This window comes from Phoenix dactylifera, chromosome 5, assembly GCF_051530095.1.
Source record: "Phoenix dactylifera cultivar Ajwa chromosome 5, Ajwa_hap1_PhDact_Kaust_v1.1, whole genome shotgun sequence".
NCBI lineage: Eukaryota > Viridiplantae > Streptophyta > Magnoliopsida > Arecales > Arecaceae > Phoenix > Phoenix dactylifera.
The window spans coordinates 35,889,525-35,915,572 of NC_143194.1; the positions used below are offsets into that span (position 1 = coordinate 35,889,525).

Below are 26,048 nucleotides of genomic sequence, written 5' to 3' on the forward strand. Positions count from 1 at the left end.
CAACATGATTACCAGAAGCCATAGCTCCATGCCATATGGCATGAGATTATTGGTGTAATTCACGGGCCGATACGGTACACGGTGGGATAATACCAATCCCCAAATGACATGCGGCAATGGAGCACGTTATATTTCTACTTGCTATATTTCTACTTGTTACCAGCCCAGAAGATCCCGTCCCCTCTTCCATTATTTAAGCATTTGGATCAAGTGGCAAGAAGAACAGAACCACAAGGCAGAAGAGATCTCCTCAAGGCTCAGGATGGTTTCTCTGAGTACTTTGCAAGGTTTCCTTTTCCATAGCCTTATGTTTGTCTACGTACATATTTTTTGAGCAATCTTTTGTATGGCTTTCTCACCAAAGTTTTCTTCAACATTTTGCTAATGATGTTGTTCTTCCTCAGTTTAGTACGAGGATTTAAGCAATTTCAAGGAATAGGAGTTTTTTTTTTTTTGGTTGCCTTTAAACTTCTTTTTTTGGAGTATTTTATTTCCTTTAAACTTGAAGTTGTTTTTTTTCTCGCTCTAACGACTAATCATAGTTTCCTTCATGCCTGCTATGATCGGTATCTACTGTGGTCTTTGGTCTTTCTCTGTTCCTCCCTCTCTCTCTCTCTCTCTCTCTCTTTTCTGGAGAACACTTCTCTGTTCCATTTTTTTCTTGTTTTTATTGTTTTTCCTTGGATTGCAGGATGGTTCCTCCCAATTTGCAATGGAGAATTCGATTTGGGATCTTCCTGCACTCAGAGAAGTTCAATAGATTTTCTAAATCTTTCTTTCCTCGTTATCTATTGTCTGGGATTGCTAATGGCTTTTGTGAGAAGACAATATTCTACCGGGAGCCGGACTAGGCACTGGGTTTTCATCACTGTTTCAGTCTGCTGCGCAGTGACTGGCGTCGCATATTTCTGTGCTGCTGTGTTGGTTTTATCCTGGGGAGAATCCAGAGTTTTGAATGGGGAATTGGCACTCTACTTTGTTAGGGGGATAAACTGGTTGGCTTTAGCAGTTTCCTTGAACATCCGACCAACCACTTGTGTTAGAGCTGTAACTCTAGTCTGGTGGGCTTCATTCTCAATTCTCATCTCTGCATATAACTTGGAAATCCTGCTTACAGACTATTCCAGCCTCATAATCCTTGATATGATGTCATGGCCGGTAAACTTGTTGCTCCTCATCTGTGCTTTCAGACTCATTCTTCAAAATCAAAACATTGTTCATGAAAAGCCCCCCTCGCAAGATGATTTATCCCAGCCCTTGTTGAATCAGGAGAGTGGGAAGGATACCAACTTGGGCAGAGCTGGTCTATTCAGTCGCTTGACGTTCTCTTGGTTAAATCCTTTACTGCGTTTAGGCTACTCTAAACCATTGCATCATGATGACATCCCACCTTTAGATTCAGAAGATGGGGCACTACGAGCTTATCAAACATTTAAAACAGTCTGGGATCTTCAGAGGCAGAGCAAATCCAAGACAAGTAACTTGGTTTCCTTGGCATTAGCCAAGTGTTACCTGAAGGAAATTTCCCTGACAGGTCTCTATGCATTGCTAAGGACAGTCGCCGTCGGCTGCGCACCAATATTACTGTACGCATTTGTGTGGTACTCTTATCGCGAGGAGAGAGATACCTCCATGGCCATCTCGTTGGTTGGTTGCTTGGTGGTGACAAAGCTTGCAGAGTCTTTATCTCAGAGGCATTGGTTTTTCGGTTCGAGGAGGTGCGGAATGAAGATGCGATCGGCTCTGATGGCAGCCATCTTCCAGAAGCAGCTGAAGCTTTCTAGCCAGGCAAGAAGAAAGCATGCAGCTGGGGAAATTGTTAACTACATTGCGGTCGATGCATATAGACTTGGCGATTTTCCTTGGTGGTTTCACATGGCATGGAGTATGCCACTCCAACTGCTGCTTTCTGTAGCCACTCTCTTTGGAACGGTCGGTCTGGGGGCTCTTCCAGGTCTAATTCCTCTAACCCTCTGTGCTATCCTTAATATTCCATTTGCAAAGATGCTGCAGGAGTACCAAGCAAAGCTCATGGTTGCCCAAGATGAGAGACTGAGAGCCACATCCGAAGTCTTGAACAACATGAAGATCATCAAGCTACAATCGTGGGAGGAGAAGTTCAGGAGAATGATCGAGTCTCTAAGAGATGTGGAGTTCGGTTGGTTGAGAGAAACCCAGATTAAGAAGTCCTATGGAACTGCTTTATACTGGATGTCTCCCACAATTGTTTCAGCAGTGATCTTTGCTGGAACAGCGGCCATGAGAACCGCTCCTTTAGATGCCAGCACCATTTTCACAGTCATGGCGACCTTGCGAGTCATGGCAGAGCCGGTGAGGATGCTGCCCGAAGTCCTTTCGGTGATGATCCAAGTAAAGGTATCGTTAGACCGCATTGGTGTATTCCTGCTGGAAGAAGAGATCAAAGAGGAGGATGTAAGACGAAGCCCCGCGCAGAATTCAGATCAAAGCGTTAGAGTGCACGGCGGGGTTTTTAGCTGGGAGCCAAGTGCAGCTATTCCTACATTGAAGAATATTAGTTTCAGCATAAGCAGAGGAGAGAAAGTAGCTGTTTGTGGACCTGTTGGTGCTGGAAAATCATCTCTGCTAAGTGCCATACTTGGGGAAATACCTAAACTCTCGGGTTTGGTGAGCTGTTGAACAATGAAGGAATGCTTAATATTTGAATGAATTACTTCAACTACATTGTTCTGACATTCTCGTTGCATCACAGGTTGAGGTCTTTGGCTCCATGGCATATGTTTCCCAAACATCATGGATCCGAAGCGGGACGATTCGCGACAATATACTCTACGGGAAGCCGATGAACAAGGAACACTATGAGAAGGCCATCAAAGCCTCTGCGCTGGACAAGGACATCGAGAACTTCGATCATGGAGACCTTACAGAAATAGGACAGAGAGGATTAAACATGAGTGGAGGACAGAAGCAAAGGATTCAGCTTGCTAGAGCTGTCTACAATGATGCAGATACCTATCTCCTAGACGACCCCTTCAGTGCAGTTGATGCACATACAGCTGCAATCTTATTCCATGTAAGAAAGGACCATTCTCTGCATGCCGGTCCAAATCTTAGAGCACCATTTCATTTCTACTTGTGTGCAACCAGACATTTCTCGCTATGAGTTTGATTGTCGTACAAAATACTTGCAGGATTGTGTTATGACTGCTCTAGTAAAAAAGACCGTCATTCTTGTGACTCATCAAGTCGAGTTTCTTGCCGAAACTGATAGAATTTTGGTAAGGAAGCTTTCTCGTGCGTAGTTTTTATTTTCTTTTTCTCCTTTGGACAAAGTTTCTCTGGCGTAGTTTGTTCGTAAGTATTTGACATGGAATAATATTGGATGCTTGCTCTTCCAGGTCATGGAAAATGGACAAATTACACAAATGGGAACCTACGAGGAACTTCTGAAGTCAGGAACAGCATTCGAACAGCTTGTTAATGCTCATCAGTCCTCAATGACAATAATAGATTCTGCGGATCATGAAAGGCGAGTTCAGATGCACAGAACATCCGGGGATCACTTGGAGTCTAGACGGTTGCAGCTTATGAAGAAGAGCAGTGAGGTAGAGATATCAGTCAAGGGCCTTTCAGCAGTTCAGCTAACAGAGGATGAAGAGAAAGAAGTGGGAGATCTTGGATGGAAGCCATACATAGATTATTTTCATGTTTCGAAGGGTCATTTTCTTCTTGCCACAGTCATTATTTTTCAGACTACTTTTGTTATGCTTCAAAGCATCTCAACCTATTGGTTGGCGGTAGCCGTTCAAATGCACAGCATAGGCAGTGGAATTCTAGTTGGAGTTTATGCAGCTATTTCAATCATTAGCTGCCTCTTTGCTTATGTGAGGACTTGGGTAGCAGCCCAGCTTGGACTGAGGGCATCAAAGGCATTCTTCTCAGGTTTCATAGATTCAGTGTTTAAGGCACCCATGTCATTCTTCGATTCAACCCCTGTCGGTAGAATTTTAACCCGGGTAAGATTCTTCATGTCTCATCACCAGTGTGATGTCAATACAATTTTATCTGGACCTTGCATGTTATATTAGTGCACCATATCATAATAGTAGACATTTCATTTTTTTATTTTGTGTGCGTATTAGGAAGAACGGAGGCTGACAATTTTTCACTTCTATATCAAGCTTTATAGGCATTACGTTGCCTAGATCTCAATACAACACTTGTATAAGATCTAGAAATAATAGACACATTTTTTGATCCAGGAGAATCATCTGATTTGTAGCGAACTAATTTGGTCACTTCGGATAGATCTGAACAAGTTTCAAAAACAAAATCCATCGTATCTAGAACTCAATCAAGTACCGAAAATTCGTGATGCTATAACTAGTAATCTGAGAAGAGTTTTCATGATATGACTGAGGATAAAATTATATGTCAGTGAAGAGCCAGCTTCTATCCAAATTTATTTTTTTTAAAAATAATTTTATTATTTTTGATCATTCACAAGGGAATCCAATTTGATTTGGGCTGGATTTTACTAGCATGAAAATGGAAAGTTTTCATCCTCTTCTAATTAATCCAATTCAAATAAAGAGAGAGGATCTCTAAAGAAAAGCAAAAAAACCTCCATCTTCTTTTTAGCTAGAAGAAGAATTTGACTAAAATAAAGAGGATCTCACTAGTATAAATGGGTGACATATACTATGGTCTTGGAGAGAGATAGAGGAGTGAAAGTAAAGAGTATAAACTCTACTTTTCATCCATAATATATATCACAATCTATAAATGATAAAAAATTAATAAAAGTACAGAGCTTACAGCCTTGCTTTTTTATTTTTTTTTGTTATTACTATTTTATTCAGAAGATCAAGTTCAGCAAGTTAAAGAAATCCTATCCTTTTCTCCTATTGGATCACCTTTGCATTCGGCATAGTAATAAAGTATAAGAATGTGCATGAACACATCTTTTTACTTCTGGTTCATTTGCTCAAAAAATTTTAGCTTCTGGTTTAGTTGATGAGTCATTTTGAAGTTTGTGATATGCAGGCATCCTCGGATATGAGTATTTTGGACTTCGATATACCTTTCTCCTTTGCTTTTGTGGTGGCTGCTGGGATTGAGATTGCAACAACCATAGCAATTATGGGTTCCGTGACATGGCAAGTATTGATTGTAGCAGTTCCAGTAATCATTGCAACAATATATGTACAGGTAAATCTCACATTGATATAAGTTTATATTATCTCTAGTGTCCAGAAAACTGGCATACATGGATTTGATATCTCATTTATATGGTTGAAACATATTTGAATGTCAAAGAGGTACTATCTAGCTTCAGCAAGGGAGCTGGTAAGAATCAATGGAACAACAAAAGCACCAGTTATGAATCATGCATCAGAATCATCTCTAGGAGTGGTAACAATACGAGCATTCGCAATGACAGAGAAGTTCATCCATACAAATCTGCAGCTTATCGACACTGATGCAACACTGTTCTTTCATACCATTGCTGCACTCGAGTGGGTGCTTCTACGAGTAGAAGCACTCCAAAATTTGACTGTGTTTACTTCAACTCTTCTCCTTGTTTTCATTCCTCAAGGAGTTATCGCTCCAGGTACTGTAGTAATGAGTTGAAATATATTCCTTTGAAGTCAATCACCTAATTTGCTTGAATGTGTTTCAGGATTCTCGGGTCTCTGTCTTTCCTATGCTTTGACACTCTCTTCCGCCCAAGTGTTCTTGACACGGTTCTACTCCTACTTAGAAAACTATATCATCTCCGTGGAACGAATCAAGCAATATATGCACATTCCATCTGAACCTCCTGCTGTAATCAGTGAAAAGAGGCCTCCACTTTCATGGCCCCATGAAGGAAGGATAGATTTGCAAGATCTGAAAGTGAGGGCCTGAAAAATAATATTTGGATTTTGGTAGTGTCAAAAAGCGATTGTAACTGATATATACTCACATGACATTTTTATGAACAGATAAAATATCGCCCAACTGCTCCTTTGGTACTAAAAGGGATCAATTGCACTTTTGCGGCAGGAAACAAGGTTGGGGTTGTTGGAAGGACTGGAAGTGGAAAAACAACTCTGATAAGTGCACTATTTCGCCTTGTAGATCCAGCAGGTGGCAGAATTCTTATAGATGATCTCGACATATGCTCCATCGGCCTGAAGGATCTGAGAATGAAACTTAGTATCATTCCTCAAGAGCCAACTCTTTTCAGGGGTAGCGTGCGGAGTAACATGGATCCTCTAGATCTGCATACCGATCATGAAATATGGGAGGTTAGCGACTTACTGATATTGTCAAAACTAGGGGAAGCAAACATATTTCCACAATGTCATGGTTAAATAAGAGGGTGAATCATGACCTAAGGAACTTAAGATTTTATTACAGAAAACATTCATGTCACATTGCTGCCGATATTTATTTTCAAATAATGTTGTATATCGGAAATTTTACTAAATTTTGTATGTGCTCTAATTTCTTTCTCAAAAGTTTAGGTCGACATAATCAAAACTGCCGCTACTAGGTCACATAAATACTATAATTTTCTAGATCTTAGTGGTCAGTAAATTTCTGTAACATGCTAAAAATGCCCAATCATATAATTGCTATACTCTTTCCACTCTAGAGATGAATTCTGCTTTTCACAGTGATGTCTTTTTTGAGAACTTCCAATGTGATATCAATCATCTGTTACCACTTTGTTTATCACAGGCATTAGAGAAGTGCCAACTAAAGGCTATTATTAGCAATCTACCTGCTCTTCTTGATTCATCAGGTGAATTAATTCATCCATTGATAATGAGCTCCTCATTCCTTTAAGTGGCAATCCAATGTTCATATGGTTTTCTAATTTGGCAGTGAGTGATGATGGTGAAAACTGGAGCACCGGTCAGCGCCAACTCTTCTGTCTTGGTCGCGTGCTCCTTCGTAAGAACAGAGTTCTTGTTCTAGATGAAGCCACTGCCTCCATTGACTCTGCGACTGATGCTGTACTTCAGAGAGTCATCAGGCAGGAATTTTCAAGCTGCACAGTGATTACAGTAGCGCACAGAGTCCCGACTGTTATGGACAGTGACATGGTCATGGTCCTCTCTTATGGTATGTATGAGAACCTTTGTCTACATTTTTTCAGAAAGCCTTGTGCAAACGTCAATATATATTTGTCAGATAATTTTAGGGTTATGATTTTTTTTATGCTCATAATTTGCAATATATCGTGTGGCATGGACATATCATGCCGGCTAGTCCAATTTAAACAGAATATTGATCTCTTGTCTAGTTAGCAGTTCTGCAAAGCCCTGTAAAAGATGCTATAGGGTTCATGAAGAATTAACTGACGATACATCAGAACCAAAAGGGCTATCTCAGCCAATTTGCTATGAAGTTGTTCAACAACAAAATTTAACTGCTAATGAATGAACTGGAAATCTACCTCAACATGCCATATTGCTGCATATAATCAAAGTTGCGATAACCATACAAAATTAGAAATGCAGTCGAGGTGACATAGACCACATGGATAGATATGAGAACTTGGAAGCAGCAACACAAAATGGTTGCAAATGGAAGATATGACAAACCATATAATTTTTTTCCAAAAAAAACATTCCTCAAAAAGACAAACCATATGATATGCATGAAATGTTTTAGGGACAAATATAATCAAGAGTTTCATGCATACATACTAAAATTGGGAAAGAGAAACAGAACATTGAACGATGGACTTGGCTTCGTATTAAATATAGAGAAGTTTTCAAATAATACATGAAATCAAGTAGTAGCAAGTCGACCAGCAGGCTCACTTGCAAATCATCATAAATATATTTGAAACCTTAAGATTCAGAGACACATTATTATTAATCACCATACTTGAATTATAAACAAAACTTGAGCAGTTATTCGTTTTATAACCAGAATTTGTTTAAGGGAATGTAAACAACCAGTATTTGTTATTCGTACATTATATAAGATGGGTCGACAACAATTACTTTGTAATGAGTGTGGATGAATAAAAAGTGAAGTTCTCTCAAAAAGATTAAAAAGTAAAGTTGTTGTATACATAAGCCTTTCAAGAGTGTATATTTGAAGCCAGGATAGGGGATGAAATTATTCTGGAGATCCTTATGTATGGTGAAATGCTCCATTTGGTGATCACAGTCCTTACACCACTAATGCCTTTACTGTTTGCAGGAAAGCTTGTAGAATATGACAAACCTTCTAAACTAATGGAAACCCACAATTCTGCCTTTGCTAAGCTTGTGGCAGAGTACTGGTCCAACTGTAAGCGAAACTCCAGCAATACTCTCACATCCATCTTGGGAGACCTAAGAGGGGAATAAAACAAACAGGTCCCACTAAGATATGGCGGTCCAACCTTTGAAAAATTCACCAACTGAAGGGTATATAGTTTGGTCCAGAGGGGTCTCCATGCTCCACCATTCATTCTCTCTACTAAATAAGTGAATGATAGTATTAAAAAAATCATGGACCATGAAAGAATTTTGTGAAATGTCGACCTTATTTATAGCAGGATATTATATGCAAAAGGTCATACTTGTACTTTTTGAAGCCTAACTGCTTGACATTGTAGCCAAGGCAGTTTTTTCTATTTTAAGTGCAGAAAGTGTACTGTTTTTTATTGCAATATATCCTTATATGTTTACTAAATGCACCATATCTTCTTATTAGGAATTGTGAACACTACTGAAGTAATGATCATGGGATTTCTTGACTTTCGCCCATCCATCATTAGCCATCATTAGACATAATATATTACAATGAAGAACTCCTTATGAGACTTGTCATAAAACGTCAAAAGAGCTAGTTTAACAGCCCAATTGGTACTTTTGGTAGCAGGGCTGTGATCAGTGGCTCGAAATCTTAAGGCTTTGTGTTAAAGGTGGAGGAAGGTGTCGGCCGCAATGAATGAATGTCAGCCTTAACGGCCATCTATAAGTAATACAATGACTTTTATTTGCATTTTCTTTCTACCTTAATTAATATGTATAACAATAATTAGAAAATTATAGAAAGATCTGACTCCCACGAATGAAGACAATGATATGAATCATGAGATTACAGTGTGTGACAACTAATTGCCCATTTGACAGACCTAATAATTGAACTTAATAATCTAAGTGGACACTGGTGACATCACATTATTACATTGATGTTTGATTTTTTTTTTAAAAAAAATAATAATCAGAAATGGTTAACCTATGAACTTAAGATATTTAAGCAGGATAAGATACTGCAATTGGGATGGGTGTACCTTACACTGTTCATCATAGAATATTAGAAAAATCCAAGATCAATTGCTCTAATTTGTCTGAAGTTAATCAATTAACCACTTGCTTGCAAGCGCTCCACTCTATCATGGCATGTGGTACCTATCAATCACTATCTGTTGAAGTAACCTGGCAGTTGCGATTGGTTCATCAGTTCATTTGCCATTTCCTCACTATTTAAATCTTTGACCCAACAAAGGCGGCATAGCATGAAAAAAGAAATAAAAAGGGATAACTTTAGAGGTCAACCTGAAGATTTTACTAATTCCATAATTAGAAACTAACTTATAATCATTATATTGGTTGTCATTACATGTATAGTTAGTCAAAAAAATAAAAACCATAAAGGTTCCCTCAAATGGGCATATAATTATATAATCAAAAACAAGGCTTATTAATTTATATCTCCAAAAAAAAAGGAACTATTAAGCTATAGCATTATACAACTTTTAAGCATGGCATTTACCTTTTCCATTCTTTAGTGCACCACTTTACATATATAATACTAGCTTTCAGAATTCATCTATAAACCATAAAGCATCAAAATCCATATATGTTCTAACTTGAGCTTCCAGTCTAATTTCATGCCCATACTTAATAAGAAATTTGATATCCATCACAACTAAGGACCTGCTTGGACAATTGGGCTCCAAATCCTATAGGATTTGTGGGTTGGGCCAGTACAACCAGCAAGATCATAGGATTACACGCTGAGCTATGCCTATATTTATAAATACTCACGATTAGCTTTGGAGCGGGCCGGCCTGAATCCCATAGAGAGAAAAAAAAAAGACAACAGGTTTTTTTTTTAATTAATCAGAATAGAAATAATTAATCCTTCAGAAGCAATTATTACACAAGTTATTTCTGTTTCCTTTTGGTTAAAAATTCTGGAATAACAACAAGGCTGAGAATGCTGTTGTTTCTTGAAAGAGGGACGAATGATTAAAAGATGGTCTTATTCTAGCAATAATGTTATTCCAACTCTCTCTTTGAAAATAGTTATTTCAGATATCAAGAAATTTAGACCACATACCCATGGCAGATGCCACAGCTTCGCCAGTCAACAGGACCCTTCCTTGGAAGGATCCTTGGAAGAATAGTTGTCCCTCATGGTGAGCTCCCTCAAGCTGATCATTGGTATGATCTTAATTGCATTGCGGCAACCATTGATTCCTAGACTGCTGCTGCCGGCTTAAATGGCATCTCCTTCATGAACTCCACCAATCTATTGAGATTCCCACAATTTTCCAAAAACTCCAACCATCCAAATATAACCTTCACGCCTGTACTGATTATCCAGTCTATAAGCATGGATTCCAATGTTTGACAGCTCCAGCTCTCTCAGGGAATTGGATCACAACTCGAACTCTCTCATCAGCTCAAAAACCTCCGAGACCGTTGGAATCAAACCAAGACTCCATCCTTCATTCAGCCATTTGATCAACCACGGGGCAGGCGTCCAAAGCACTTGGATTTCCTCAAGCACACGGAGAGAAGAAGGCCGGGGAATCGGAGATGTGCTTAGGTTCATGAGCTTAGATTCGAGGGGTAAAGATGAGGGCTTTAGGTTGAGGGTTCCGGCAAGGGATCGGAGAACCGTGCCTTCGAGAGAGCCGTGGCCATCGCCATGGAGAAAAAAGGCCAAGGAAGCGGGGGCTGGAAAGAATGGTAGGGACCAGGACAGACTTTATTTATCTAAGACCTCTCATTATTCATTAAACTTGTTTTGCGTTTTCCATAGAATCTAGCAATCTATTTATGGGCAGTAATATTTAATTATTTAATTTATTTAACTCGATTACGATCAAAATGTGCCATACTATACCAAAACAAAACAAATTCGATACGCCAAACCTTTCTCTATACCGAACATGCCTATATAGTACAATGGCACTGATATGAAATCCAATACCAAAATGGCGTATCTTAATTTAAAATATTATAAATCAACTCAGATTATCTGTTTAATAAAGTGATCAGTTTTAGATATGAATTTTTAATAAAGTGATCGGTTTTAGATATGAATTTTTGATTGAGCTAATAAACAGACCGGATTCGAGTTGATAAATTTTTCATCGTATCCAACCTAATTTAGTCCAAGCGGACCCGAAAGAACATTACACTCCGATCTTATACAATAGAGGAAATATTTGAATGTTCCTAAGTTTCTTTTTTTAATGGAAAATGGTTATACGTCACACGCATATGGTCGCTATATATCAATAGCAGTACATCAGTAGGAAAAGAAGAGAACCAATCTACATGGCGCCGCTGAGATCTCTCCATGTTGGCCAAGCAATTAGCTGAAGTATTTCCTTTATATGCATGATGTATTTTTGAACTCCTGTATATCCTGCAAAAGGGCAAAAAAATCGACAAGGCTTCCTCGAAATAACGCATGGTTTTATTTAACAGGTGAGAGTGGAAACGAGAGGCTGAAAGAAAATGCTTATCCTGTTCACAGATTTGGTCACAACAAGAGACCATCTCAGCGACCTTCAAGCATCCTTTCCAAAATGGAAGCTCTCACATTAGACTACCATATGATGGAAAGGCAGTCTAACCCCCAAGTTAAAGGCCAACTTGGACCCCAACCCAAAGGTCCAAAGCTTGTGTATGCACGGCCGAATGAACCCGTTTCAAAGGTTCATGAGAAAACAATGCACATTGCATCGCATGGGGAACATGTTGATCACCAAAACCTCAATTTCTTGTGGGATTTTTCAAATTAAAGTTGCATGCCTATGCTGACATTCAGGTTGCACCAAGGCCCAATTGCCATGAACCGTTTCATGATCAAATGCAGATGGTCAACCAAATTACCTAAGTTTAAGGATCATAATGCAGAAACCAATCTCAAGTGATTGCATTGTTCTAGTGAAACAAAAAATAGAGGTAAATTAGTGATATGCTTAAAATTTGAGATCAGATGAGTAGCCATGGAACATCGGCCTCATTAGTGCACTGCTACTAAATGAAGACAAGATGTAGGCGCCTCAAGTCGTTTGAAACCTTTGACTGCCAATGTTTCCATGGCTTCTGCTTTCACCACCTGATCCATCAGTCTGGCTCTTCTTAGAAAGCTCGGAGTGCATTTCCTCTATCATCGGTTTCCATAGACGAACTCGTGCATTTATAAACCAATTGGATACCTGGTATCGTGAAATGGAATAACGTAATCAGTAAATGGAGATTGATGGTTGCATTCTTATCCACCCAGCACTGCTGGATCGCCCATCAGAGTTGCTATAAATGAAATCGCATCATCCAGTTTGCATGCAAGTACAGGAACAAGATGATCGACCTAAAAGATGATAATATGAACAAAGATTTCGAGTACCTGGCTCCTTGTCAAACCACTTTTGATCGCGAGCAAATGCTTCTCATTGTCTTTTGGGTACCTGAAATCGTTATAAAAAGAGTTTCAGAAATCAACCAGATTGTGTTTTGTCATGAAAAGCCTTTTGTTCTAGACTACCAAGCGGCATGCAACTCACGGGTGCAGAAAGTTCTGGAACATCCATGCCCGTAGAACTGAGACAGATTTTTCAGGCAAGCCCCTTTGAGGTCTCCAAGAATGCTGATCTCTCCTCCGAAGTTGCTGCAATGCCCATTGTTTCTGGATTAATGAAGATTCAAAGCTTTTCTCCTTCTCCCTCATGCATTCGGTGGCAGGTTGTTGGGTAATCAAAAGAAGCTGACCGGTAATTCTCTTCCTCAAATTTTTATAAAGAGATGAAATTGTACGAAGAGCAAACCATGCATGCATGTGCGAAGTGCCCGACCCAGTTGCACTGCAGAATGCAGATACGACATCATGGATCTGGTCCATGCACTGGTTATATCTTTGGTCAACCTATAATCCAAGATGCAGACCATGAAAAATTAATTAAGGGAAAGAAAATTTTAATAAGATATCTAGGTTGAAGTAATGAGAAATAAGCACACAATAAAATGCTTCGGTGCTATCTAGAAAATGAATGTTTTATGACCATATTGTTTCTTCGTAGTTTCTTCTCATTTCTCAGTTGCACATGCAATGTTACAAAGCAAGGATTATGCTTTACTTTGGCTTTTCATGACCCAAAGACGAAAGCAGTTACTCAGTATAAAACCACACCTCATATACTCTTTTTTTCTGGTCTACAAAACTATGAAGGCTTCCTCCTAATTGCATCAACTTAAACTGCATGACCAAAAAAACAAAAAGAAGATAGGCCTCTCTACCCGCCGATTGGTTTCCGGTTTTCATGGCAGGTTCCCCTGTGGCCTGAAGATGCCTTCGAACTGGAAATGCAGCATCGATTAAGAGGGTTGACATCAGACAACAACCGGTCATAAAATTACCATAAATGAAAACTGCAAATGTCAACCAGAAGAGCACATGCAACTATTGAGTTGTAAACTCCTTGAATAATCAGCTGGTTATAAGGTTTTCTTATTTGAAAGTTTGCCAGATAGTCTACAACAAGCACTGATTTTGGCTGGTGAAAAATCACACATATGCTATTTTTACAAAATTAAAACCCCCAAACTCGATTTAAAAAGAGCAAAATGTACTTTATGACATGAATCAGTATTGGTTTGGATGCTACAATTTCACCCACATAATAAAGAGAATGATAGCATTTTACAATATAGAGCTAGCACGATAACAAATTCAGCACGACACGACAAATAGGAACAGGAATCTACTGAGAATTCAAGCACTTTATCACTTGAGAAATATTAGTTGTCGCCGACAAACTTGCACAAATTGCAAAGTGAACAATCTTGAGCAATACATCTAAATTGTGTATAACCATGGAAAGCATGGTTAAGAAGTTCCACGTACCAATTGAAGCATCGTTATTAGCTCAGTTTTCTTTATATAAGCTTCCCGACAAGAAAGTGGATACTCATCAGAACCTGATATTGCAAAATCTTGTATATTAGACCACCCTGAAGAAAAAGGCATCTTCTCCTCACCCTCAATCCCAGCAAGAGAGTCGCTGTTCATCTCATTCCAATCTGGAACAGCATAGGCGACAACTTCGGCAAGTATTTGTTGGGCCACATGGAGATATCTTGATCCTGATAACACATGAGGAAACTGAACTAGACTAGAAGAAATTTTGTACAGAGAAAACTTTTCATTGTTAGGAAATGATTGCCCCGACCTGACTCCCAATTCCCACCCAACATCATGGGAAGAATTTTGGAAAGCATGAGAGCAGGCAGGCAATTCAGTAGAAACTGGGTATCCACTATTGTTTGATGTAACTGGAGTTATGCCAGAGCAGCTTGCTTCAGAGCACTGGTCTGGGGCATAAGGCATGCTCATAATTGGCATACAGTAATTGAATGGAGGGGAAAATTTCAAAGTAGCCTTATCAAAAATCAAGCCAGTCTCTAAGCTTCCTAATACATGATAAGATGGATGAGTTGAGGCAAATGTTTTACCTGAAGGCACCTCATGACCTAGAACTTCATCATAGTTCCATGAACAATTAAATTGCCCATTAAGACAAGCATCCTTTTTGCATGTCGAAAGGCCTGCATCATCTTGTGACACAATTCCACAGTTTACTGAAGTTGTAACTGATGAATTTATGGTATTGCAGCTATCACGGGAAATCGAAGTTCTTGGCTCTTCAGGTGGCAATGAAGAAGCCAGCACAGTATTAATACCGATAAGATTTTCATGTAAACATGTGGTGGCAGAGAAAAGGTTGGCAAGTGAAGTGGCAGATAAGGAAGTTCCCATGAAATGTTCCCTCAAGTCGGTATTTCCATCGGAACCATCATATGAAGTACTTCCAACGTGAGGCATATTTCTAGAATATGACACATTGCCATCGAACATATCACCATGATTTGCTACATAAAGACTGTTCAGTGCTTCTTCTTGAAATGTGGAAAGCAATGGATCACCAGCCATTATTTGTCTATGGTTGTTGTGACCTGGTAAGCTTGACTGCGTGAGCAGACCTGAAAGCATATGCAGGGAACCTGATTCAATGGCGATTTCATTATGATTTGGTAATGACAGCGAGGCATTAAATACATCATTCTCCATCATAGCAGGATGTCAAATGTTGAAGCGAGTCATGAAACTACTGGAAGACAGTTCAAACGTCTCTTCATCTCTGCCGAAGATTTAATTGAGCAACAACCAGTTTTACTGGTCCATTGTCACTATCCAAATCAACTTTAGCAGTATTACTTATCGATCATTTTAAGTAGTTCCTACTAGTATCCTAGTCACATCACTGCCAAATTTATAGATGTGTTTGAAGGAAACTAGCAGCAGAGCAAGGTTACTTTCCTGCGGTCTTCCAAAAAGAGAGCCAGAAGCAGCAAAACAGGAACTCGACTTCAAATAAAAGAAAGATGATATGGCAGCTGCTTCTTAGATAAGGACTGTTAGGAGTCATGAACTTCTCCCATGAGAAATGATTCAAGTAAGTCGAGTGATGCATGGACAGTCTCCATTCACATCCTCAATGCACTTGGAGATAGTTGAGTTCGCTAGAAGGTTATACGGATTTACAAACAATATGAACATTCTGACTAGCTTTTTATTCTTATCCTTTGAGATTCCATCAACATGCAGACATACCTGAGATATCAAAAGGTCAAGCTGTTCAGAACAATGAGTGGAAGTCAAAGTAACTAAGAAGAAATCAAAATAACTAAGAAGAAATAAGCTGATATAGAATTACAAGAATTATAAATATATGGGTTATCATCAATAAAAAATCGATTATGAAAAAAATTTTCAGGACACAAACATACCAGAATAGGAAAAATTAGCTAGAAAAAACTTATTTAATGAAAGCAAGAACAAAATTAAAATAAACGTAATTCTCTAGATGGAGATAACCTTGGATATTATTTTGTATGGTTAAAATATTTGCTAAATTCGCTTCCCAAATGTGGTTTAGTACAATGCTACTGCAGTAAGACTCCCTCCTCTGTATATTGATGTTGTCAACTCACAGAAACTAATAGAAGTGACGGCTTCCATAACATCTTTTTTGCAGATAAAGAGTTCGCAGAGGATGTTCTTACCTTGACTATAAAGCTGACTTCATATGTACAGGGGTAAAGCAGGTTAATTAAGGTTAACCTTAGTGCTGAGGTCATAATATTCGAGCTGATATGGATGCTAAAAGCTGGAATGCACAGCAGGATCAAGATCAAAATTGATTAAACCAAAACAAGACTCACATTGTATTATCGGACGAGAAAATGCATGGAAAAGAAAATTAGCCTAGATTGATTGGCCAAAAAGGAAACTGTCAGTAGAAATGGAGGGAAACCGGTAAAAATAATATCATAAAGGCCATCAAACCTACTACCAACCGCTTGGAGTCAGCTTTAGACATCATTCTTCACCAATTGTGTTTTACCAATCTTATACTTACATAAAAAATCACCGCACAAATCCTGCACATTCATGCAGGGACTCGTGGTTCAGCAAGGAATAAAAGCCCATAAATTACATCAGGACGAAGGTCTACTATCTTGCAAAATACATTCCCCAAATGTGTACATCCTGGATATCAACCATGCAGTCTGGGTTGAAAGGCATGCGACTCATTGCGTGCATCCACTAGAAGTCATTTGCAGCATGATTTTGTTAGCACCAAATCGATAGCGATGCTGTAAGTGTCATAAGCTTCCCTTATACGAGCTCAGACACAATGACACAAATACCATCTTCCTTAGTAACAGAGGAGATTGTGACATTGAAGGAAAACAAAAAGAACAGAAGAACATATCCATAACTTTTGAACTGCATCGAAGCTATAGTCAATCAGTTCGAGCTTGCTGTAAAAGTGTCATGTCAAAATATTTGTCCAAATTAAATCTCAAAGTTATTTGCATGAGGTAGCACAATGAAATATATACAACCAAATTTGCAGCCACTGTCCATGCATGGGAGACAGGATAAGAAGGAAAACAAAGAGGCTTTTGGATCAGTTTCAGAAACTAAGATCCACATTTTTGAGATAACAAGAAATGAGAATGAAGATGCACAATGTCCATAAGCAAATTATGTATCGAAGCTGAAATCAAAGGGGTTGGAAGGAATCACCCCAATCTGACCATATTCCCAGAATGGCAGTACTTGGCATTCGATCGCAAAGCCATATCATTCAACTCCAAATGTACTTCGAGGAGGGTGAAGGAGGAGAAAGGGCAAGGGAGAATCGCTTGTTTCGAGCTGGTTGGCTTGAATTTATAACAGACGTCAAGAAGGTGACAATGAAGAAGAAAGAAAAGCTTCATTTACAGGAGAAACTATCAGACGCCGGAGTTAAAATGCTTCATTTACAGTAGAAACTATGAAAAACTAGAGTTAAAAAAGCTTCAACCATCATGCAATTCAGAAACTCCAACCCATTCTAAAGAATACTAACAGAAGCTACAAGAAGGGAGAAGAGAATGCAATTGCAAGCGGACAGCCAGAGCTTATCAGAAACCAACCTCTCTAGTGCAGCAGCAGCGCGCGTGGAACTGAAACCATCAGGCGCCAAACAGGTGGCCGCATGTGGCCTCCACTCCAGAACCTGAACCAAAACCAGAGCAATGGATCTCAGAATCAGAATGAAGGGCTGACAACTCCCCACCTTCTTCTCCAAAACTACAAAGAGAGATCTCCTCTTCTATATCCAAAAAAGGAAAGCGTTTCATTTCCTTACAAGGTACACGGATTTATCATCATCCAAGGGCAAGCAAGAAAACAATGGGGGGCTACAGGCTACAGAGTTTGCCAGGCATCCATCATTTTCAAAGCTTACACTAGAAGTGAGTGTTTGTTCGCGAGTGATCAGAGAATTGGGTTTTCAATCCAGCACCAGAACCAAAAGAATGGGCCCCAAAGCTAAAGCAGAATTATGCCCTTCCCCTGTTCTAAGAGAATAATGCCAAAGGCTACAGCTAAACTGAGTGGGATTCTCTCAGATCGATCGGAGAAGTGGGGTTATCTGCCTTCACGGTACAAACCCAAAGGGCAAAAGCACCCAAATATCCATGGATTCTTCCCTCCCTTCTACTGATCAAACACTTGAGAAAACAAGCCAAAAAGATTTATATATATATATATATATATATTTATATAATGCGTTTAACCGCAAGCCAAAGCAGTGGACTCACAACCCATCAACGAAGTCATGGGGTCTCGGTCTGCCCATAATTGTCCCTAGGGATGGGATTCAAAGCTGGACGCCATAGCAATCATTCTTCCTCCTATTCCTCTACCGTAGTAACAGGAACCACGGGAAGCGGATTCTCAGAAGATGCCGAGCCCGGATTTATACGAGCTTTCTCCACTTTTTTCCCACTCCAAACCACAAAATCCAACCAAAATAAGCTTTGTTTTCGAAACCAGACGCTGTAAGTCGCCGGATTTCCCATGATCCGAGCTTACCCACGGGCTAATACAAGATAAGTAATATAACATATAATATAATATCTAAGTGAACTAAATATAAAATATTATCTATAGATATGTAATAAATAAATACTGAATACGTATAATAAATGTGTGCGTGTCTGTAAATAATAAATATATGTTAATGTATGCTTATTAAATGTAAATATCAATATAAATAATTATATAAATTTAGATGCGTGTAACATAAATCGAAGAATAATTTTAAAAAAAATTTGATTGAGTTGGATTTTCCGGCGATCCAATCGAAAACTCGTCCACGTTAGCGAGTTGAATCGTTACACTTTTGATTGAAACGTTTACTGTTTGAATACGAGTGATCCAATAAATAGAAATCTTGCAGGCAACTCCTGATTTGGATCTTCGACTTGTCAAACAGTGCTTGAAACTGAGAACAGGGGAAAAACACAGCATTTCAAGGGATGGATCCAAATGTACCCGCCCCAAAAAAAAAATGAGGATGGATCCAAAAACCCTTAAAAAAGAGGGCGTACAAGGCGCATCAATCGAGGCCATGCAATTGAGGAAGGTGAAAGGAAAGGAAGGGGTGGGGGGAGAGGGAAGAGATGGGAGAAAGGGAGCCACATGAGGGTAAAAAGACAAAAGAGCTGGGGGAGGAGGAAGCCTTACCACCCCTTTGTGCAGGCTTTTGAGGGCCCATCTTCCCCCTTTCCTCCTCTCTCTCTCCCTCTCTCCTAATCTCATTTGCCTTCCCGATCTCCATCTGCTGCTCTCTGCAATGATAGTAGCAACAAAAATATCTGAAATCTCTGCACAGGCAGGCCACCTGTTCCTGGCAAGCTGTTCTCAGCTGCACCTCACAGAATGGGGACCCTGCTTTTAAGCTTATCCCATTGCCTTAAAGAAGAAAAGAATTACTAGAGAGAGAGAGAGACCCAGCCTTTTTCTTCAGGCTACAGTAGTAGGAATGCAATGTTGGGAAAGAAAGCGACGACAAGATGATGTCAGCAAAATCTAGTGGGGAGATCTCTGGCAGATTTAATGGGGTCGGTCAGAGACAAGGAGTTGCTTATTTACATGCATAAGGCCATCCGACACCACTGCTCGACTTCAATGACTTTGGGTCCATGAGAAAGGCTTGGTGTTCGGGCTCCAGAACTAGAGAGTTCAGCCAAACTGGAGCTCTCTTCTGACTCTTTCTTTGATCCTAGGAGCTCCCAATGTATCCATGAGACAGTCTCTCTCTCTCCTATGCTTTAGCCACTAACACATCATCATAGAGCTTGTAATACAGTTGACAAATGCAAATGGAAAGGGAAGTAGGGAATACTGCATTGAAGGCAAGACTCCAAAACTGGAGAGTTCTTGGAAAAGGAAGAAAAGGATCAGCCTGCCTTCCTGAGTTACCATCTGAGAGCGCTCAGGTCTGTGCTCAACTGCATGGTATCACATGCACTGCACCTCCACAAGAGGGAGGTTACTTCTCTCCTGGACTAGGCTTCCTTCCAAAAGTGAGGCTGCAAGGGATGAAGTGATATACCCCACCTGATATTTTTTTTTTTTCAGAAAAAAATTTGGGCAATGCCCAATATAGTAACTGCCACCCTGCTACCTAATGGAATTGTTAAGAAGATCATGAACTTTTAGAAGCGGTGGGTGTTGAAGTAGAAACCATATATGCCTTGGAAAATTGCGAGTAAAATGACATCCAGCTCGCATGCACAGAGTTTGAGTTCAATCGGATTTGCGACAGACAGACACACAGAGAGAGAGAGAGAGAGAGAGAGAGAGAGAGGGTAATTCTGCTATGGAAATAATAGGTTTTTTTTCTTTGGCTTAAGCAAATCTTGAGAAAATTTTAAAATATGAAAAATATCAACACATTCTATGATCAATGGTTGGGTTGTCTCAAACTATGAGGATCAAATAACGCTTATAACAATGAATTTTCTCACGGATATTTAATGAAATAGTAGGTGTAATGTTGAAATGTACATATTATACAGACTTTGTTTTTCCTTGGAAAAAAAAAAGAAATAAAAAAGGTGAAACATGGGACAGACGCAAGCAAATGAAAGAAACCAGCAAATTAACATAAAAATCAAAGATGATCAAATGTTGGACGAAACATAAAAATACAACCTAAATGACTACTGGCTTGCATATGCTCAAACACCCTAAAAAGGTGAACACTTTCTGAGTTGACTCAATATTCAATATCTTATTGATTCACAAATGCAATGCAAGTTCATCTTTTGTATGCCTTTATGGTTATCGAGATTATTTGCTTTTTTTTTTTGTTTCGAGCATAAAATCTTTTTCTTTTTCCGATGCAGCAGCGTAACGTTCGACATTGGAACAAAGCATGTCATCAAGCATAAGAGCAAAAGGAATAAGTGAAGAGAGCTATTCCGATACCTGCAAATTAATGGAGGAAAAAAGAAGAAGAAAAAAACGAAAACCTCCATTTGTTGTTAGCGACAATAACTAGTTAGATTCTCGCAAGGCCAAGTTCCAACAGTTAAAGGACAAATCCAAATAGTGCTCTCGAGCACCACAGCTGACATGGATGCCAGGAAAGATGACACAGTTGATGAGACAAATAGAGAATTTTGTAGGACAGGAATATGAAATTGGTGATTCACAATATCTTATTGATTCACAATGCGATGTAATTTTTTGTCCTGAACTGGTCCATCCATCCACCTCTGTAATTAAACTGGGCATCAACCAGGAGGCTTCAATAAAAATCTAACGTGACCATCACATGACTGTCCAAAATCTCTAAAAAATCTCTATGAAATCTCTAACATCTCTAAAATTCTCAAATCAAATCATCTCCTGGTTTGGCCCCCTCATCCTCTTCTCTCATCCAATGAGAAAGAAGGACATCGCCTTTATCATCGTTGTCTTTGACACCGCCATTGTCGTTCGGCTCATCGCTATTATGAGATCAAGAAAGCCGACATGACCGATCCCTGGGAGTTGGAAGTTGGCCCCATCTCGTCTCCTACAACGAACTAAAGCTCGCCATCAAAGGACTCCAGGACCTGGAGCTCCTCCAGTGTAGTGACTTACATAATGTCAATAAAGGGACACCCTCTCGAGATCCCAAGCCAAGGTCACTATGATGCGAGTCTCCTACAAGTCTAGTCCAACTCCATGGTAGAGTTCAAACAACTAAAGCTCGCCATCAAAGGACTCCAGGACCTGGAGCTCCTCCAGTGTAGTGACTTACATAATGTCAATAAAGGGACACCCTCTCGAGATCCCAAGCCAAGGTCACTATGATGCGAGTCTCCTACAAGTCTAGTCCAACTCCATGGTAGAGTTCAAACAACAAATTAATCCTACCACCCAAATCCTCGATCGCCGCCACCATGCCAAGGAGGCCAACTCCTGGTCACCGACAATGTCAAGGAACCACCATCGTCGCCACCATAAGTGATAAGCTCTACCCCGATGATCGACGACACTAAGTTGAGCACTTCAAGGTGCTCGACTGGGAGATGCTGCCCACTGCTGTGAAGGTTAAGCTTGTGTCCAAGATCACCAAGAAGAAAATCAAGGCCGTCTGTGGCAGTGCTCTTTCTCGTCTCTGCTCCCACAAAAGGATGAAGGTGAAGAGCTCAGGCTAAAAGATTACAACTACCGCTGGGATGGAGATCTCCATCTGAGATTATTGGCCCCTCAACCATTTTTTTGGGGAAATCCACTCTATTTCTCTAGACTAAAGTCTGCTTTCTCTTGCTTGTTTCTTATATTTTTGCTGCTACTCTAGCCTTTTTCTCTACTTTTCTAGCCAGTTTTGGTGATTTTTATATATATTGAGACGGTAGTTGGTGTGGTGGTCGCGAGAGCTTCTCTGTAAACAGATTATGCTATCAAATGATAGTGCTAGTTAGTCTTTTTGGAGGCTATTACTGACTAGTTTATAAGGGATCGAAGAATATTGAATATTGTTTTCTTTCAATATTCTTTATTTTGTTATAATATCTAGTTTATACTATGTATTTATATCAATAAATCAGGTTTCTTATATGAAAAATTATGGATTCATAAAGTATTTTATTGTCGATTTATTTATTTAGTTTTGCGCATCTCTTTAGTTTTGCTACTATACCTTTCTACCTTCTGGCTAAGAGCTAGTGTAGGTTGAAGCATCTTGTTTGTGAGACTTGTTCATTGGTCAAATTTAATGCTCAATTTGCTTTGATAATCAGAGTTCGGAACTCTCTTATATGACTTAAAGATATCATGTTTCAGTGGATGACAATATGTGTGTCAACAGGGATAGAGCTGTTGACCATCAATACCCCAGCTCTACTGCATCCCATATTATGAGAAATTTGTATGCCACATTTGGTAGGGAGATTGTTTAAATTATTTTCTAGCTCACGGTATATTATGTGTCCATGGGAGTCTAATATTCCCCAACCAATAAGGATTCTGTTTCATGTTTAATTTATTTTTCTGATGGAAAGAGGAGGTAGCAGGCTGCCACCTCCTCTTTATTGAACCAGCGAAGGTTACAATTATGTACAGAATGTGAAACCACAATTACAAGTGGAAAAGAAGAGGCAGACAACAAGATACAGTGGTGGAGGCCAATCACTTCAAAATGCTGTTGGGATGAAACCAAAGATTATTCAAGTCTACTCTGATGAGAAACTTCGTTTTTCGAGGAGCAAAGGCAGCCTCAGCTGCAGAAAAAAAACCAATATTTTCTGGAGCGCAGAGTAAACAAAGCCTTCTTTTTGCTGTTGTTGTTGTCACATGCTTTCTTATCCATCTTGAAATTGTTCTTTCTTTTCCTTTCGCTCCAGAGGAGGTCATGGAATGATGCCATGGCCACCCTACTAGTTGTAGTTGCGACTTGGTATGGTCCACAGGCTCTTGACAAAGGGATGTCTCAAAAATATGTGGTTGATGGATTCCACTCTCGAATGGCACAACACACAGTCCGAGCTCACATTCCAACCCTTCTTCGTGTGCAGTTTGTTCCTCATGGCTAACTATAAGAAAACTTTCACCTTTTTTGGAGTTGCTGCCTTCCTAATGATTTGGGACTGGGGACATCTTAGACCACCAAAGTTTGAGGAAATTATAATAAGAGCCCGAGCTCACATTCCAACCCTTCTTTGTGTGTAGTTTGTTCCTCATGGCTAACTATAAGAAAACTTTCACCTTTTCCAGAGTTGCTGCCTTCGGAATGATTTGGGAGCTGGGACATCTTAGACCACCAAAGTTAAGGAAATTATAATAAGAGCCTGAGCTCACATTCCAACCCTTTGTGTGTAGTTTGTTCCTCATGGCTAACTGTAAGAAAACTTTCAACCTTTTCGGAGTTGATGCCTTCTTAATGATTTGGGAGTGGGCACATCTTAGACGACCAAAATTAAGGACATTATAATAAGAGTCCATGGTGAACAAACTATTATGAGCAAGCTTCCAAACCGGCATGTCTGCAGTACAGGATGGTCTGATTGGCAAAAGAACACGTTTAGTTGATCTCCATAACCTAATTCTATTTTCATGAATATGTTTAATTTATAAATTTTACAAAAGAAGTCTTTAACATCGAGCTTTCTTTTCAAATGATTGAAGCAAACTCCCTCACTTGATTGTTAATTGGTTCGGGTGAACTTTGAAGAACTAAAAATACTGTAGTATCAAATTTCTGTCTTATAGCTTGATTCTATTTACTGTGTGATAAATGTTTACTTATTGTACTATTAAGCTCATCCATCCCTTACTAGATTGATATCAGGGATAAGACTCATACCAGCTGTTAAGATGGATAGTGTGATTAGCTCTTAATTTTTAGTTTTGTCAAACTATTGTAGACAAGATTATTTCTCCATGATGTTGCTCTTTATATTTTGGAGAGGCAAGCTATTTTTCTCGAGATTGTTTGATTTGAATTCTTCTTATTGTTTTGGATTGAGATATTTTATAGGGACAATGGTTTCGGCGGTTGGATATAATCAAGGAATTAGTAGCTCTGAATACTTTTTTTCTTCTTTTGACTGATATTAAAAATTTTGATGGTTTGATATTAAATAAAATGTCGAAATAATATTCGTAGTAATGATTGCTTGCGGTTTAAGTTCTTCATATTTGATTGTTATATCCCATTCTAGACCATTAGTGTTTTTTGGTAGGGTCTGTGACACCGAGTCTTAAGACTTGGGTTTCCTCCCATGCCCAAGACTGATCTAGGGAAATCTTCCTGTCGCATCAGTAATCCAAGACCACATCGGGATGCGAATAGCTAATTTATATATTGATAGTCACAACCAAATCATCTAATCATCAGTTAAAGCTAGTCAATGTTTGGCTAACATTCCCAAGATTAATGGGATAAGATTTGAAAAATTAAAAAAAGAAAAAAGAGAAAGTAAAGAGAATTCCTATGGATAATTTTACTTTATCCTCCCTATGAAAGAAAATTAATCAGGTTAAGTTACTTTTGGGGGCACTGAGTAAATAAACTTATCCACCCTTTTTAACATGCATTTGGTTAAGTATTGGTTAAACTGATAACCAATACTTAACCAGCCGCAGCAACCATACGGCAACGATACACACCCTAAAAGGACTAATCCCTCATATCTCTGTCTTTTCTTTCCTACTACCTTTCCTGTTCTTTTTTTCACTTTAGTTTTTTTTTTTTACCCGCATATTTACCTATTTGCTGTACATCCATCAACTACTGGAAAAAACAAAAAAGAACATATATATATATATATATATAGACACACACACACACACACACACACACACACACACACACACACACACACACACACACATATATGAATGCGATTCAGTATAATTAAATTTTTAATGATGATATATTTGCTTATACTAGCCAGTAATTTGAAGCAGGAGCCCTAATGCACTAACTGTTACACTTCCAGTAACATCTGAGAACTGTTGCTGTCCGCCACTTCAGCTGGTTGAGCTTATAAATGAACTATTATAACAGGATGCATGCTCTGGTTGAAAAAGAGCACCCAACAAAATATGAAAACAATCTGTACACATAGAATGAATGGTAAGGTGCCCTAAAAGCAGAAGTTGGATACGAGCCGCGATGACAAATGTGTCAAAAAAAAAAAAAAAAAGGTTATCCGGAGCGAAGGGACGCTGGATGGCTGTTTCTTTCATCTGTCCCCACCGGAATGGCTACTTCATCTCGAGATGGAACTTTAAGAAAGGACTTCATCACATCATAAACTGTAAACCCTATTGCCACAGATGGGACGACCTGGATAAAAAAATTATATCCTTATGATGCTAGAAAAAGTAACGTAAAGATTGGATTAGAAGAACAGGTATGACATATAATGGAT

The 26,048-nt window shown here is 39.1% G+C and overlaps 3 protein-coding genes and 1 long non-coding RNA gene across 8 annotated transcripts in view; 1 reads left to right on the plus strand and 3 right to left on the minus strand.

The window, feature by feature from the left end:
• On the plus strand, window positions 1-13,496 carry ABCC8 (multidrug resistance-associated protein 6). Of its 4 annotated transcripts, none has more exons than XM_089930968.1 (12): window positions 1-287; window positions 692-2,646; window positions 2,732-3,052; window positions 3,171-3,257; window positions 3,378-3,995; window positions 5,026-5,190; window positions 5,299-5,593; window positions 5,663-5,877; window positions 5,967-6,272; window positions 6,709-6,772; window positions 6,856-7,095; window positions 11,703-13,496. In XM_089930968.1, the coding sequence occupies exons 1-12, from the start codon at window positions 104-106 to the stop codon at window positions 12,017-12,019; spliced, it is 4,767 nt and encodes a 1,588-aa protein (XP_089787094.1). In that variant the 5' UTR covers window positions 1-103; the 3' UTR covers window positions 12,020-13,496. The 4 variants fall into 4 exon arrangements, with proteins under 4 accessions (XP_089787094.1, XP_038985228.3, XP_008811726.4 ...); XM_039129300.3 differs by lacking the exon at window positions 11,703-13,496 and adding an exon at window positions 8,686-8,898; XM_008813504.6 differs by lacking the exon at window positions 11,703-13,496 and adding an exon at window positions 8,188-8,664.
• Window positions 5,186-10,945, minus strand: LOC148703585 (uncharacterized). Its single transcript, XR_015987510.2, has 2 exons — window positions 10,321-10,945; window positions 5,186-6,245 (listed from the first exon to the last, which is right to left on the minus strand). It is a non-coding gene; the product is annotated as an uncharacterized LOC148703585 (long non-coding RNA).
• Window positions 12,130-15,348, minus strand: LOC103722813 (homeobox protein ATH1). The gene is made up of 5 exons (XM_026799852.4): window positions 14,730-15,348; window positions 14,122-14,360; window positions 12,785-13,143; window positions 12,628-12,688; window positions 12,130-12,439 (listed from the first exon to the last, which is right to left on the minus strand). Exons 1-5 carry the CDS (start codon window positions 15,346-15,348, stop codon window positions 12,284-12,286), a joined length of 1,434 nt encoding a protein of 477 aa, XP_026655653.3. The 3' UTR covers window positions 12,130-12,283.
• The window catches only part of LOC148703586 (Mitochondrial substrate carrier family protein), an 18,198-nt gene continuing 7,041 nt past the window's right edge, over window positions 14,892-26,048 (minus strand). Inside the window, exons 7-8 of one of the 2 annotated variants that reach the window (XM_026799853.4) lie at window positions 17,763-17,845; window positions 14,892-15,888 (exon numbers count right to left, since the gene is read on the minus strand). In XM_026799853.4, the coding sequence (XP_026655654.2) occupies window positions 15,840-15,888; window positions 17,763-17,845 (132 nt within the window). In that variant the 3' untranslated portion in view covers window positions 14,892-15,839. Of the gene's footprint in view, window positions 15,889-17,762; window positions 17,846-25,528; window positions 25,964-26,048 lie in introns of those variants that run through there. The other variant, XM_008813505.5, reaches the window with a different exon arrangement.